The 15,664-nt window shown below is 32.2% G+C and overlaps 2 protein-coding genes across 3 annotated transcripts; one reads left to right on the forward strand and one right to left on the reverse strand.

The window, feature by feature from the left end:
- The first annotated feature begins 347 nt into the window (after positions 1-347).
- On the forward strand, positions 348-1,588 carry LOC120180715 (LOB domain-containing protein 15-like). The gene is made up of 3 exons (XM_039186010.1): positions 348-478; positions 633-888; positions 981-1,588. Exons 1-3 carry the CDS (start codon positions 465-467, stop codon positions 1,383-1,385), a joined length of 675 nt encoding a protein of 224 aa, XP_039041941.1. The 5' UTR covers positions 348-464; the 3' UTR covers positions 1,386-1,588.
- A 4,398-nt stretch (positions 1,589-5,986) lies between these two features.
- Positions 5,987-7,948, reverse strand: LOC120180718 (30S ribosomal protein S17-like). 2 transcript variants are annotated; one of them, XM_039186014.1, is made up of 3 exons: positions 7,850-7,948; positions 6,466-6,683; positions 5,987-6,374 (listed from the first exon to the last, which is right to left on the reverse strand). In XM_039186014.1, exons 2-3 carry the CDS (start codon positions 6,625-6,627, stop codon positions 6,222-6,224), a joined length of 315 nt encoding a protein of 104 aa, XP_039041945.1. In that variant the 5' UTR covers positions 6,628-6,683; positions 7,850-7,948; the 3' UTR covers positions 5,987-6,221. The 2 variants fall into 2 exon arrangements, with proteins under 2 accessions (XP_039041945.1, XP_039041944.1); XM_039186013.1 differs by having other exon boundaries at positions 6,466-6,692.
- Between the last annotated feature and the right edge of the window lie 7,716 nt (positions 7,949-15,664).

A 15,664-nucleotide genomic window follows, 5' to 3' on the forward strand; every position in this document is an offset into this window, starting at 1 on the left:
GCAAAGAGCACATGTGGGCAAGGAAAACCCAAGGTTGAATAGTTCGATGAAATTCCAGAAAGTCAAAACATTTAAGGAATCGCACGTGAGCAAGCAGTGAAAGAGCTGGCATATTTTGTAGTAGAAATCCCTAGCTCTCCCTTGAGCTTCCATTAAAGCTTTTGCTCCCCAAAGTGGCAAATCAAAATCCCAGGAATCCTCGTATACATCCCTTTCCTTTGTCTAATATTTGTCCCACGAATCCTCATATACATATCAACTTTAACAACCCTCATATACATCCCTTTCCTTTGTCTAATATTTGTAATTTCATTTTATATAAGCAGTGGACCATACCATTCCCTGTGTATATCTTGCCTTTCAAGCACTCTTTTCCTCCCCTTCTCTCTTTTCTTCCTTCCCTTCTTTTCTCTTCATTTCATCAGCCTCGCAAATTTGTTCTCCATACTCGAGAGCATGCCTGAATGTCCAGAGAAAGGTAACAAGTATAAATCTTTATAATTATACCCCTTTCTCTCTCTCTATATATATACATGTATACGATCTCTTCATGTTCCTAATTATAAGAAGATTATTCATTTATCTATAAACTAAGTAATAACTCAAAAGGGTTTTTTTTGTTGGTGCTTTAGGGAGAGATTTGAGGAGATAGGGAAGAAGATCAAGAGAGAAGCAGATGTTTCATCTAATTATCAGATGGGAAGAAGGCATATGTTGGGTCCTCCTGGAACCCTAAATACCATTGCACCATGTGCTGCCTGCAAACTCCTGAGGCGTAGGTGTGCTCAAGAGTGCCCATTTTCTCCATATTTCTCCCCCCATGAACCCCAAAAGTTTGCTTCTGTTCACAAAGTGTTCGGTGCCAGCAACGTCTCCAAGATGCTAATGGTACAACAACGAACCCTAAATTGACCCCTAGTAATTTGTTTCTCTCTTTGGTTAATTTTTTCCGATGGTGGCTTTATCACGGTGCATTTCAGGAAGTTCCAGAAAGGCAACGTGCTGATGCGGCTAATAGTCTTGTTTACGAGGCGAATGTGAGGCTGAGAGACCCGGTGTATGGCTGCATGGGCGCTATTTCAGCTTTGCAGCAGCAACTTCAATCTTTACAAGCTGAACTGAATGCAGTAAGGGCTGAGATAATAAAATACAAGTGTAGGGAAGCTAACCTTATACCACCTTCTTCGCATGCAGCCATGCTCTCACCTGGGGCTGTTTCGGTCGCTGCACCACCGCCACCATCCACCACTCAACCACCGCCTCCCCCACCACCTCCTCCTCTTCCTACAACTACCGACGTTTCTACTTGTTCCTTATACACTCAACCCACCACCGCCGCAGACTATAGCACCATTTCAAATGATGATGTTTCCTACTTTGGGTAAAAAATATAATTACCTAGACTCACAACTAAAGAATCCCCATTTATTTTTTCTCGAATAAAAAGAGGAAGAAAAATGAGTATTCTTGTTTCATTTGCCTTTTGTTTTGTTTAGTCACTCAAAAATTACTCTCTAGCTTGCTTCACAATTGATACACTCCACATATGTCTTTTCACCTATAATTGTTAGTTGATGTCTTTCTTCTACATTTGCTTTATTATCTTCATGTGCACTTCTCTTTACTATTTTTCTTGATGAATAATACATTAATTAAACCAAATGCTTTAATTGTACTCTTCGCTTTATAAGCTAGCTTCCAAGTTTAACATGATATTAAAGCTAGTTTTGAAGCTGTTTTAACATGGTTTTAGAGCTAAGTTGTTTGCTCGGTCTCTTTTAACCGATCCCATATCCAATCCCATACAATGTAAACAAAGTAACATTGGCAAAGAGAAGTGTGAATTAATGCATAGATTTTGTGATGGGGAGGGATCCTAGTTGAATTTTTTATTATGTGATGGGGAGGGTGGATTGGATGCATGTGAAGGACAGGCTGTGAGCACATGCTATTCTGTGCCATTTAAGGATCTAACATTGCATGAATTTGGGAAGGGAGACAAAAGGTATATATATTGATTTTTACCATCCCCATGTAGGTTAGAAACTTCTAAATCTACTTTATTTTTTATTTTTTCTTTCTGTTTTGGTCTTTGGATTGTTGCAAATTAAAATTGTTTACTCAGAGGTAGATGTTATAAATTTATAAATGAAAAAAATAATTAAAATTATTCACATAAAGATATAATTTAACGACCTTATTTACTTCTATGAATAAGAGAAAATATTATTATAACCCTAAAGATCACAAAGAGTTCGAATGAAATTTTCTGTATTTGAAAAAAATCTGGTATACCTCATAAACCAAATGTTTTACCAAAACTCTTCTCACCTGTCTACATAAATCAATCAATTTCTTAAACAAAGATCCCTAAAAGGAATACATTTCTCGAATAATTATCTCTGTCAATTAAGATTAAAATATATTTTATATTTATAGAATCAAATACTTAATCATCGATAAACTTTATTCAATACATTTTTTTGTCTAAATAAACTTAATCATCAATTAATCTTTAACTACTAAAATTATATAAAAATCTAATTCAATTATCAACTAGAATTTAAGTGAATATGTGAAAATTAAAATTTCTTTGACTTCATGCTATTTTGTTTTTGCCCAAAATTTTAAAATTTCCTGATAATTCCTTTTGAGAAATTAGAATTTGATTACTAACAATGGGTGCTTGAGGTCTAAAATTAAGTAAATTGCAAATTGCATTTAAAATATGAATTTCTCCAAGCTCCCACAAATACTACAATGGACTTGACACAAGTAAAGTAAGAATCTAGGTCAATTCTAACACCTCATTAATTATTCACAGGTGATGTTTCTGGTTCAATTAATGAGTGGGTTGACACTTTGTTGTGTGTATTTAATAATTAATTGGGCACACTTTAAAATTGCCAATAAGCTATAGTATTTAGTGAAAATGCAAACAAATTTATTGCTATTTAGTCAATGATAGTGCCATTTGCCAGCTAGAAGACTACTTTGTGCTCTATCATGGGTTTGCTTGGCGTGTGGGAAATCAAGAGGCATTTTGGAACTTGTATTCCTCATTTAAGTAACCATGCTATTGCCAACTCTTTTTCCCCATTTGCAACTAATTTTGTCGGGATGAGTATTTAATCGAGTCGAGTCGAATTAAATTAAAATTTTGTTGAGTTTATCGAGTTGAATAGGATCTAATTTGTATAACTCAAAATTTATTTAAAACTTTTTACGAGTCTTATTGAACTGAATTGAGTTGTTCAAGTTTTATTTGAATTTGATTATAAATATTTATAATAATATGATACTAATTGGTTCTAATTAAAATGAATTTCTATAACCATATATGATATACATATATATTTATTCGTATTTTTTATATGTGATTTACATATATCATGGATAATTAAGATACTCAACTCGAACTTGAAAATCAATTAACTAATTACTAAGAATTTTGAGTTGTTTAAGTCCTATTTTATAACCATAACTTTATTTTTTTAATTGAGTTGAGTCGAATTGAGTCAAAAAAAACTTAATCTTTTCAAATATAGTTTTGTTCATCCCTAATCTTACTACCCGAAAAAATAATTAAAAACACTAAATAAAAAATAACATGTATAAAAATTTAATATACTATTATCTCAAAATTAAAATAATACCATATTATTAATCTATCAATATATAATTCGATTATATATATATATAAACATGAATGGGATATATGAGTTGTCATATCTAATTATTTTCTCTTCTTTTATACTTATTATATACCCTCATACTTAAAGTCTATAATTTGTATTATCATTTAACTTAAACCAAATACTAATTATAAAAATATAAATGATTAATATGTTCCATGTCCATGTCATATCCTCTTGTTTAGTCTCTAGATTCCAAAAGATGTGATGGAATTTGGTCTCATGTCATGGTTGCTTGAAATCATGGCATCTCACCTTTGTCTCCGTACAATTCTTTCATAATTCAATTTATATGATTCGGACGAATTGCTTAATTATTGGATAGAATGGACTATAGGCTAAATTAAAATTAGTGTGCATTTCGACTTTAAGAGATTTGATCCTTTTGTTACATATATGCATATACGAGATACATGTTATTATGTTATGTTTAATGACATGTGATATAAACCATTAATATGACGTTTTAAAAAAATAAGATTTTATCTGATTTAGTAGGATGAAACACTAAATTCTTTAAACAATATCACGAGTTCGAATTTTGATGTTTGCGAATAAAACAAATTGGGTTAAGAGAGTCGCTCTCATAATAGACATCTGCAAAACTCAATCTAGATTAACCAATTAATAAATCAGATATTAGTGATTAATTAAAAAGAATGAAAATTTTGAAATCTAAAACGATAATATTGTATATTTTATTAGTCGTATCTAGAAAAGCAATAATAACTATATTGATTAAAGATTCAAGGCGAAGCTGGTGGTAAAAATAAGAAGATATGTAAAAGCCAACATCCTAGGTTCTCAGTCAATTGACCTATGTTTGTTTCCTAAAGTACGTTTGCCTTCAAATTTCTAGTTTTTTTTTTCCTACAAGAAATAAGGAGATTATGCATGTATTATGTTACAGTTAAAACAATTTGGTGTAATTAAGAGGAATCTTTGCAACTTATAACAGGGACAACTGTTACATATTAGATGCTCTTAGGGAATGATGTCTCAAGACTTTTGAGGTTAGATTAATATTTCTGAAAATTAAAAAGAGAAGCCTGGAGTATATATACATGAGTGGTATAGCATTAATATTTGGTGAATTAAGGTGTCAGATGGTAAATAATAAAAAATGCAACAATGGCGGATGTTGTTTAAGATAGCATTAAGTCAAGTCGATTTGATTATTAGGGAGACACATGCCCAGTAAGATTCCACAATTACATAAACTTCAACATCTACACCTAATTTAATATTTCACAAACTGTCCATCCAGTAATATCAAATATAATTTCAAGATTTACCCCCAACAAAACCCATCAGGTGGCCCAGTAATAAAAAGAAATGTTTTCTAGTTCCTGAGTTTAAACAACCACGTGTTGTCAATTAATTAAAAAAATTCTAAATAAATACTACCTGTTAATCACACCATACTATTAAAAAAAAGTTATACCTAACAAAAACGGCCCAAAAGGAAAAATTTCAACCAGGGCATAGTGCAGCAAACTTTCTTCACTCATTTAACTATTTAATAAAAAAAAAAAAAAAACCTATACTATAGGATCAAAGAAGCTTATACTCATTTAGTTTTATGCTACCAGAGTGTATCATGTCAAAATGGCCCTAACGCAGCCAGCTTTCTTCACTCATTAACTACAGTGTCAAAAGAAGCTTATACAATTCACTAATTAGTTTTATGCTATATTCTAAAACAGGCTTACAATTTACACTAGAATACACAAATGGTAAACCTCAAACCAATTCAAACAAAGAAAGCACAAGTAGATAGGCTTTTGAACAGACAATTGTTACTCGGCCAGAGTTATAATACTTTTAAAGGAAAACGGAACATGAGATGATGATACATTTTCTTTTGAACTCCAGTGCTATTCAAAAAGAAGGAAAATGCATAAAAGCTTTAAATTCCAGAGTAATAAGAAAGAAATATCCAAAACTACACCCGTCCTGTTTTTTTATATTTTAACAAATTAATATATACTATAGGTATTTCGTTTCTTCATATTTTTCACTGATGTCTACTTCACTTCCCATCTAAAATAACCCATGGTCCCACTTCTACACTAATTCAGTGGGAAAAGGATGAAAAGGAAGTCTCTTAGATACTGTTTTTCTACAGCACTGTAAAAAAGGCAAACTACATCAATGCAAAGCAGAACAGCCTTCAACAAACACCAGCTGCACAAGCATGCTATCTTGAAAATTGTTTGTTAGATCTTACATTATCACATGTTGTAGTCAATAAACCTATTCAAAGTACAAGACACATTTGACTGAATTCAGCAATAGGAACATTATATTTGCTAACAGCTCTCAAACATCAGTCAAAATGACTGCCCTGATATTTTAAAACTATATAACGATGCAACGCAATGGAACAGAAATGTTTCCACAAATACCAACCTTCATTAACAAAATCATTGCTCATAAGCAAAACAAATACAGTAAAGGGATCTTCTCGATGTAAATCATAAACTTTATTTTTACAACCAAGTACAATGAAGTAGAGCAGAACCTTTAAGAGGTTGAAGAAAGCGGGGCTTCATTCTTGGTACTTGCATTTGCAACTGTATCCACCGATGGAGGCATATAGATTCTAGCTTTCTTGAGAATTTCAGCAACAACCCAATGCTTACGCTTGCTCAATGGCCTAGAAGGGTCTAATTTAACCTAGAAAAGAACATATTGAAGTATTGTGAATATTACTACGATAGTGAAGTTTAAGACATTCAAACATAGAACCAGAAAATGGAAGACATACCCTGTCACCAATGTTGCATTGATCTTTTTCATCATGAGCCATGAACTTGGAGGTGCGCTTAACATAGCGGTTGTAAAGCTTGTTGTGGAAGAGCCTGTCCACTGCCACTACCACTGATTTCTGCATTTTATTTGATACAACAACGCCCACAACTGATTTCATCCTCTTTCTTTTTCTGTATTCACTTTGACTAGCTTATAACAAGCCAAAACCACAATCTGCAAAAGCTGTGCAATTTAAAAAAAAAAATCATATTTTTCAGATAAAAAAGGCATGTATAGGAGGAAGAAAGATCATAGGATATCCCCAAGATGGTAGCAAGATCCAAAGAGGATAAATGGAAGAAAAATGAGAACGGTATGGGGAGACAGTTTCAGGCAGCCCGAAGTATAGAGGTGGCAACAGGTAGGTACGCTAATTTTGAGGTACCTGTATAACGCTACTGTAATAATTTTGACAATACCCAATTATTACCCTACCGCATTTCCATACCCAGTTCTAGATTAAAAGTTTGAGTTCAAACTAATTTAATGGTTCCCTATTACTTGATCCAAACCCAAGAAAGAAAGAAAGAAAGAAATTAAACTTGCATCAAACCTACCAAATAAATAATTCAAAATATAAAATCAAATAAAAATAAAGATTAGTTTACAGATTAACAAGTTTTAAACTTTCACGTACAACAAACTTAAATAAAAATATATTAGCAGCAAGAGAAAATTAACAAGAATTCATTGTCTAAAAACTAAAATAGCCATAGTTGTATTCAACTCATGAACAATTATTCATGATCTTCCTAAAATATGCCAGTACAATCGCATTTGAACATGATACAACAAATAAAAAACACTCAACTTTTTGGACGAGAAATAATATAATTTAAGTCAGTCACTGGACATTTTCATTATATCATTTACACTCTTATTCTTCTCCATAACATTTCATTACTAAACAATTCTATAAACGAATTAAATAATATCATCAGATAGAAATATAAAAATATTAGATAAATTCAATCCACCATTAGCAGTAGATAGAAAATGCGGATTGTCGGTAGGGTTTCAAATAGCAGTTGTGGGCTTGTGGCTGCCGTTTCGAGGTATCGGATCCGGCTGCCACGACTAAAGACCTCAATAGCGGCCTCAATAGCGGCGACAACGGTCCGCTATTTCAGCTAAACTGACACCGTTAAAAAGATCTCCTTCTCAACAAAGTATACACAGAGAGATTATGAAATGAGACAAAGTAACACGCAAGCAGTAGGATGGAAATCAGAATATCAACTATAGCAGAAAGCAGATAACAAAAACCGAACCGTAACTCAAAATCTAATTGCACCAGTATAAACCGACCTTCAAGTCAAGTTTAGTGTTTTAAAAATCACCTAATTTTGATTTCCTGATCTGTCGGAAACTTGAGGGCAAGAGATCGCTTGTTTGGCGGCGGGGATGCGAGAAGAGAGATGGGAGTGTGGGTCGGGAACTTCCAAACGAAATCTTTGATAAAAAGTTAAAAACTAACTGATATATATAATTAATTTTTGGAAGAGATAATTAAAAAATATATTTAGTTATTTTAAGTGTTTAAAATATTTTAATTCAAGATAGATGTATAATATTTTCAACGTTTTATTTTAAATGTATCATTCTTTACAATATTAAAAAACTACTAACTTTTTAAAGTGTGTCATGTGTTATATTTAAAATTTTAAAAAATTAATTTTTTCTCGAATCTAAAAAAAACTTCAAAAACTTTTATTTCTTAAAATTCTAAAATCGCCTTAAAATTAATAATGTGTTTTGTATAATCAAATGTAATATGATTGCACCATTGTTTTGAAAATTGGATCGGATCGGTCGGTTCAACCGGAAATCGATGTATAGTCCGGTTCAATTTATACTGGTTGAACCGTTACTAGTGAACCGACAGGAACCGTTGAACCGTTCGAATTGGACCGGCTAAAAATCGGAAAAACTAGAAAAAAGGGAAAAACCGCCATTTTTGTTTTGTTTTTTTTAATTAAACCAAACGACGTCGTTTGTTAAACGAGCCAAGTCGAACTCGAGTATTGCTGAGCTCGACTCGAACTTGAAAACTTTAAAAGTAAGCTCAACTCGACTCAAACTCAATAGCTAAAAATTATAAAGATCAACTCGAACTCGAAATATAATATTGAAACTTGAACTCGAAAATGCTTGAAATAAAAAAAAATAGAAGCTTGATTGAAACCTAAAATTCGAGCTTGATTAAAGTGAAAGAATAGTTCACTCAATGCTCACCAAAATGCTCCATGATTTTGAATGTCAAATTACCTCTATTATTTATAGAAGTTAGTTTGGATGCTCTCCTATGTTTCTTAGCCATGTGGGATTGTTTTGTTCTCATATTTTTACTCTTTAGACTTTTGGGATGTTCTTATATGTTTCTTAGTCATGTGGGATTGTTTTAAAAAAAATTAAACCAAACAATATCATTTTGTTATGCTTTTTTTAGCCCCAAATTTATTTTTTAATTATAGTTATATAATTATATTTTTTATTTAATATGTTTTACCTTAAATATTATGTTGTAGTTAATTTGAATCATTTTGTTTCACTTGATTTTATGTTTTTTAACTTATATATGTTATGATTTGCTTTGAATATGACTTGTGATATAAAAAATTATTTTTTATTAAATATTTTTGATATTTTTATTTAATTTTTTAAATAATTATGACGTCGTCCCGTTCTTCCGACCGGTCGAATTGATTCGACCGATTAAACCAATAAATCGATAGCATGACCGGTTCGCTAACCGATCCGATTCTGAAAACCATAGATTGCACGCAATACTTAAAACCAATCATACAACGTTGAAATTACCTACACGCAGTTACGAATCAAACACCACGTAGTGATCGAGTAGATTCCTCATCGACAAGGGACACGAGACGGTCACCTTACGTTCTACATATTGCACTGCCGATATCTGAGATTGCAATCTGGTTGAAATTTACGGATATAAGCACGATATATAAATATTAAAGATTTAAGAATTTGAGATCAGTGAATTTTTACTTTGAAAATAAATAATAACTTAAATTTTTTAAAAAGAAATAAAGGAAATTAAAAATCAGGTTACGTGTCAATCATTCATTAGATGATGTTTTTTTTCACGGTTATTAATAATACGTTGTTAATGTTATATATTTAAAATGATTGATCACCAAATTTGTTTCAGGAATTAAATGCATTTGTCCCAAGCAATGGGAAAGCAATAGCCCAAGTCCCTATATTCTTGATTTGGTTGCAATCCTATCAACTTGGTAAAGATTCATGTTGCATGCATCCATTCATTATTTTATGTCCATAAACTTTTTGTTTCCAGGACAAATTGGCATCTGGAAACAGTAACATAAGAGGTGGATTTACTCACCGAAAGTTTATCACAGAAACTGATTCTAAGACAAACTTACAAACACGTAAAGTGATAGAATTGTCAATTGTAGACATCTGTTTTGGGTCCCTCTCTCCGATGAGAGGAGTTTGAGAGATTTCTGAATCTCTCTCTCCTATCTATTTTGATAAGAAATGAAAGATGGGGATGAATGGGTAAGCAAGCCCGATTTTGGGCCTTATATATCATTAATGAAACGACGTAGTTTCACAGGGGGCCTTCTGCGTATTTTAGCTTGTGGGGTAACTACAATCTAGGTCCTTCCTCATCTGTAATTTGTTATTTTGGTCATTAATGAAAAGGCACTCTATTTTAATTTCAAGCTCTCATGTTTCATATTTCTATTTTAGTCCTTATTATGTGTCATATTATTTATTTATTTATTTTTCTAATGTTCGACTCTGGTTTTTATATTCGTAAATGTTTCATTTTTGTCCCTGTCTAGTTATTATGCATTTTTGCTAATCTTCCGGATTTTGTCTTATATTTTTGTTTTATTTTATTTTAATCCCCATTTGTAACTGCAATTATTATGAGAATATTTGAATGCGGTCATAGCATTCATGCAAGTTCACATTCTAGTCCATGTTTGTTTGTGTTTATTATTTATGGTGTTTTTGACTTCTGCTTCAATATTTATAAAACACTCATTTTGGTCCTTAAATAAAGTTTAGAAAATATAGACTTAAATCCTATAGGTTTAATTTTATTTTATTTTAAGTCATTATATGTTGATTCTGAAACATCTATGTTTATGGGTTTATTACACATCTAGACTTTTATTACTTTATTTGTGTGGTTTTGTCCTATCCTTAGTTTTACTTTAATCTTTATTAATCAGGTGCACTACAATTTGATTATCTCTAAATATGGTTTTGTATTCTCTTGTAGATTGCTTGCGTTTGTTTATATTTTTCGTTTATTGTTTGTATCTATGATATTATATTTGCATGCATGTATGTATTTTATAAATTTTGACCTTATATCTATTTATATCCATGTATATGATGTAAATTTAGTTTGATCTCATTTATTTATTTATTTATTTCATAAAGGACCCGTTAGTTAATGTTTTATTACATACCTGATTCTAATATTTTGCAAATATTTTATCCTTTATATTTTATTAGGTATACGTACATCTTATAAATATTTCAATATATATTCTAATTATTTTATGTTATATGTTAACTTGTTGCTCGGTAAGTTTCAAGAACAATGATTTGTAGAACGGGCGTGGAAAGTACTACTTGATCAAAGTGGTACAATCTAATACGACGTTCGAACTAAATGGAACTTGAAATAAATGAACTTTAAGTTTGTTAATTGTTAATTCATTTTTATTTTACACTGAACAGTGCAAGTTATGTATTTTATTTTATTTTTTTCGCAACTGTCAAATTGCAATTTATATTTGATATGCATCTTTTACATATTCTACGATAGAATATTCTTTAACAATGAAAAATAATTGAAATAGTTTTTCCGACGGAGGATTGCTAATTTCAAGGTTTTTTTATTTGAATTAAAGGATTCTCTTTAAATAGTAAATTCGAAGCAAATTAATGTTCGATAAATGGATCGTAATTTAACTTTATATTCGATTTATAATTTTCATTATGTACGACAACGTGTAAGAGACACAGTACCAGTTTTGGGCGTTATGGGGTGTTAATCCTTCCCTACGCGTAATCGACTCCCGAACCCGTTTTAAAGTAATCTCTGTAAACGCATACCATTTTTGTCTTAAAAAATGTTTTTTCTTAAGATTGTTTTTAAAAGACGTTTTTGGGTATTTGACCTACCTAACCCAAAGGTCGATGGCGACTCCCTTTCAATTTAAATCAAATTAATTCCAAATCACCATTTTTTCCAAATTAATCGTTTTTAAAAATAATATTAAATTGTTTTACCTAAAAAATGGTTATGACAGTTTGGCGACTCTGCTGGGGACCTTTTTTTTTACAGAGTCAAGCTGTAGGTCGCTTACACGTTGTCGTTGTGGTCGAATTTATGAGTTCGAGTATTTAGTTAATATATGATCCTTTTATTGAAGTTTTTAATTGCTTCATTTTTAATTGTCATACTAACATTTGATTTTTTGCTTTCAGGTTGATCCATGTTTTGTCGAGTTTTTTTTCTTTTCGTTTTTTGAGTCAAAGGTAGGTACGTTCCTCCTCACACACATCACGTGCATTTGCATAACATGAGCTCTAGACACGAGCTTCGATCCAAATTAGTCAGGGTGATTGCTTTACTCTCGTAAGAATATATTCTTCGTATGAGTTTTAGCAATTAACCTATGGGATACATATCTTATACCTTCGTAGGGACTTATTCCTCGTATGGGTATAAGGTAGTGAATCCCCTCGAGTTGAACTCGTTCCGTTCAAAACCTGTAATGGGTGAGGATCTAGGGTTTGGCAGCCCAAGGACGCACCGACATCAAGGACAATTTGAGTCACTTTTTCTGTTAGAGCCGAAACCATGCATACAGTGAACCGTAGAACGGTCACCCTAGGTATAGATATACTAAACCTCTATCCGTTAATAGGTACCCAAATTAAGTGTACACAAAGGAGGAGTGTTTCTGAACCTTTTCTTTTTGCTTTAAATTTTGTTAAATAATTGCATGCAAACTAGATACCATGCAGTTAGGATTAATTTCTTGAAAAAAAAAAGGAAAAAAATCATTTAGGGTAGATATCATATCTGGGTAGGAATGTTATTTAATTAAAGCATGTTCGGGTAGATATCATGACAGGGTAGGTGTTATATTCATCTTTGAATAACATTTTATCTGTATCAATTATTTTACATGTACTAACTTGTTTTTCTCTTTTGTTTGTGTACATTAACTTATTTATTTTGTTTGTGTCATCTTTTTCATCCTTCTTTGCATTGCATTGCAACATCATAATATAATGCAAAAGTGTTGATCTGCAAGGGAATATTCCAGAGAAAATTCTCTCAAGAAGAGATAAAAGTTTTCAATCAAGCAGTCACATATAAAGACATGCATCGAGGGCTTAAAAAAGTTCAGAGTACCAAAATGAAACTTGCTCGATGATCGTGCAACATTCCATACTGAAATGACGATCTATTGATTCGATGAGTCATCCAACAGTTGATTCTTAGCTACGATCCTACCAACGCAAACCACCAAAGAGTGACGCACTGACTTCAACACCGCAGGGGCATCAACCGAGTTAGATTACAGAGCATTGAGAGGCATCATTTTTTAGGACGAAGATCCGAGATGAAGTAGTGATCCATTTCAGACTCAGTCATCTAGGCGAAGGCATGTCTGTAAAGTAGACTGTCTTGTAATGTGAAACCTTTTATTTCTGGTGAAAATTATTCTATGATATTCATCTTTGGGATCAACATTTTTGCATCTGCATTTGCATCTTTGCATTTGGTATATGCATTTCATTTTTAAGGATTTTCATAAAAACATGGAGCTAATTCATGGAGGATTTGAGGAAGTGGTCCTAATCACATTGAAAATAAAAGCAAGAAGTTGAAATCAACACGATAGAAGCTTGTTCGGCTGGTTGCAGGGTTGAGTCTACCAGGACAATCTGAGAAAAGAGTCTCCGTTTTGAGGTCAATGATGTTGATATCATAAAGGAAGCTCCAGTCATTCCGCTGAGAATTGTAAGGCACTGAAGATCAAAATCTAGAACCTGATGGGTTCAGGGGCATGGATAATCGAAGAAGGATGGGGGCATTGCATCTACCATTTGCATCCATAGAGATTATTTTGTTTGAACTAGTTTTGTTCTACCTTTAATATTTTCTTAAATATTTTTAATCTTAATGTTTGAACTTGTGATGCCTTCTAAGGTGGAAAATTGAACAAGTTTTAATCTTTAGTTCTTCGAATATCGAATGAATTAAATATTCTCTTAATTCTTCAAGAATTATAGATTTTTGATATATGACAAGACTAGACCCTTTATTATTCTGTCTAAACCAAAAATTAAATCTCTTGATTTTTTTACCCGAAATAATTCCTGGTCACTACCAAAGAACCAATTTTTGACATTCCCTCTTTTTGAGACCTTGAAACATTCTTTGTGACATTGAAACATTACATTTATCCTTTCGATACACAAAAAGTAATACCCATACCTTTCTTTGAGCCAATAAAGTCATCATCGTCTTCTTAAACGCCAAACCAATATTTTTCTACCAATAAGACCTACAGATATTGAATACAAGATGTTCGCTTGAACATGATCCTTCATGCAATAAGACAACGTGGGGCAACTCGCATCAATTTTCTGAAGATGAGCTTAAACAATTTAGGCATGCTGAGAGCAAGAAGAAGAAAAATAAATTATTTCAAAATAATTCTATCATGCATTAATTACATTATTTTCATATAACTAAAAAATTAATCCTGAAAATCTATCCCCTAGGATACCTCTTCTACAAGGACTTCTGTGTATGAAATGATGAACGACCTTCTTTCATTATCCCTTCACAACAGGAGAAAATATATATCCCTTGTGTCCCCATTTGAGCCTGAATTATGTTTTCTTCTGATTCAACCTTAACCAAGCATCACCCTCTACACTGGGGGGGGCAAGATTGAGGAAATCTTCTCACATGAGTGAAGACATCGATTCAAAATAGATACCGAAAGGTAAACCAGATGCAGAGTACAAAGAAAAATCAAAGAAAATAGCAAAATAAAAAGAAAAGAAAAAAAAGACAAAAGCACAAAGACAAAGAGTCCCTTGACTCAAAGGACGCATCAAGCTTCAAACCGTGAGATTGATCAAGCACACTCACTCCAAAATCACTTCACTCAAAGATCATGGAACATCAAGAAAAAAATAAAGAACTCATATGAGCAGATCCAAATCGAGCAAGACCAGATTGAAGGAATCATAATGAATTGATCCTTGGTTCAATTACCCTGAAACACTTATTTGGGCCTGTTTATCACTTTCTTTCATAACCATGAACCATGGCCTACATTACATGCCTTAAAAGTCCCTTCTAATCATACATGGATTTCTAAACAGAAGAGACTATCTTCATATTTCATTCCGCCCATCAGGATTAATCTTTTATTTAAAAAAAAAGGTTTCCTAAAATCTTTAGTGCATGATAGATGAAAAAATAACAAAGGGGGGGTTCAAGACGTAAATTCTGAATAACGTCTTGAAACCAAAGGAGGATTCGAGTTGAAAACCTGAAAAGGCGGCTCGAATATGAAGACAGCGCAACTGTTGCATAGGAGGCGGTCGCACAAATCCCTTGATAAGACATCGCACAACCTGAATAAGATCATGAGAGTTGGGAGTCAGAGAACACTTCCAATAAATGAGTACAGAAGCTACTCCATCAGATCAGTGAACATCAAATAAATGAGAATACCAAACTTTTGACCAAAAATAACCACACGAGATATTTTTATCTTTTTTCTTACTTAAAGATAGCATTAATCTTGACACTTGTCAAATAACTATAATTTATTAAAGGATTAACAGTGTAATTAATTCTTTGATATCCAATGAACTCTTGTTTTATGATTTGTCAATTGTGAAACCTTGAAAGGAGCAATATTTTCAAAACTTTTGATTAAATATTTTTCAAAACTCTTTTAATTGATATTATCATACTTTTGAAAATACAAGAAGAAGAAAAACGTTTTTCAAATAAGATAATCTCTCTGGAGGCATATATTGGAATTCAACGAAGATCCCTCTGAAGCTCAAGATTGAAGCTGGGGCAAGAAAAGACA

This window comes from Hibiscus syriacus, unplaced genomic scaffold (genome assembly GCF_006381635.1).
Source record: "Hibiscus syriacus cultivar Baekdansim isolate YM2019G1 unplaced genomic scaffold, ASM638163v2 tig00112498_pilon, whole genome shotgun sequence".
In the NCBI taxonomy this organism is placed as follows: Eukaryota; Viridiplantae; Streptophyta; class Magnoliopsida; order Malvales; family Malvaceae; genus Hibiscus; species Hibiscus syriacus.

What these genes read in the sequence shown, in the direction of transcription:
- LOC120180715 (XM_039186010.1), top strand. An exon ending in ACGTCTCCAAGATGCTAATG is followed by an intron (nt 889 to 980) that starts GTACAACAACGA and finishes GGTGCATTTCAG; the next exon opens with GAAGTTCCAGAAAGGCAACG.
- LOC120180718 (XM_039186014.1), bottom strand. Translation starts at nt 6,627, where the DNA reads ATGAAATCAGTTGTGGGCGTTGTTGTATCAAATAAAATGCAGAAATCA. An exon ending in AATGCAACATTGGTGACAGG is followed by an intron (nt 6,375 to 6,465) that starts GTATGTCTTCCA and finishes GTTCTTTTCTAG; the next exon opens with GTTAAATTAGACCCTTCTAG.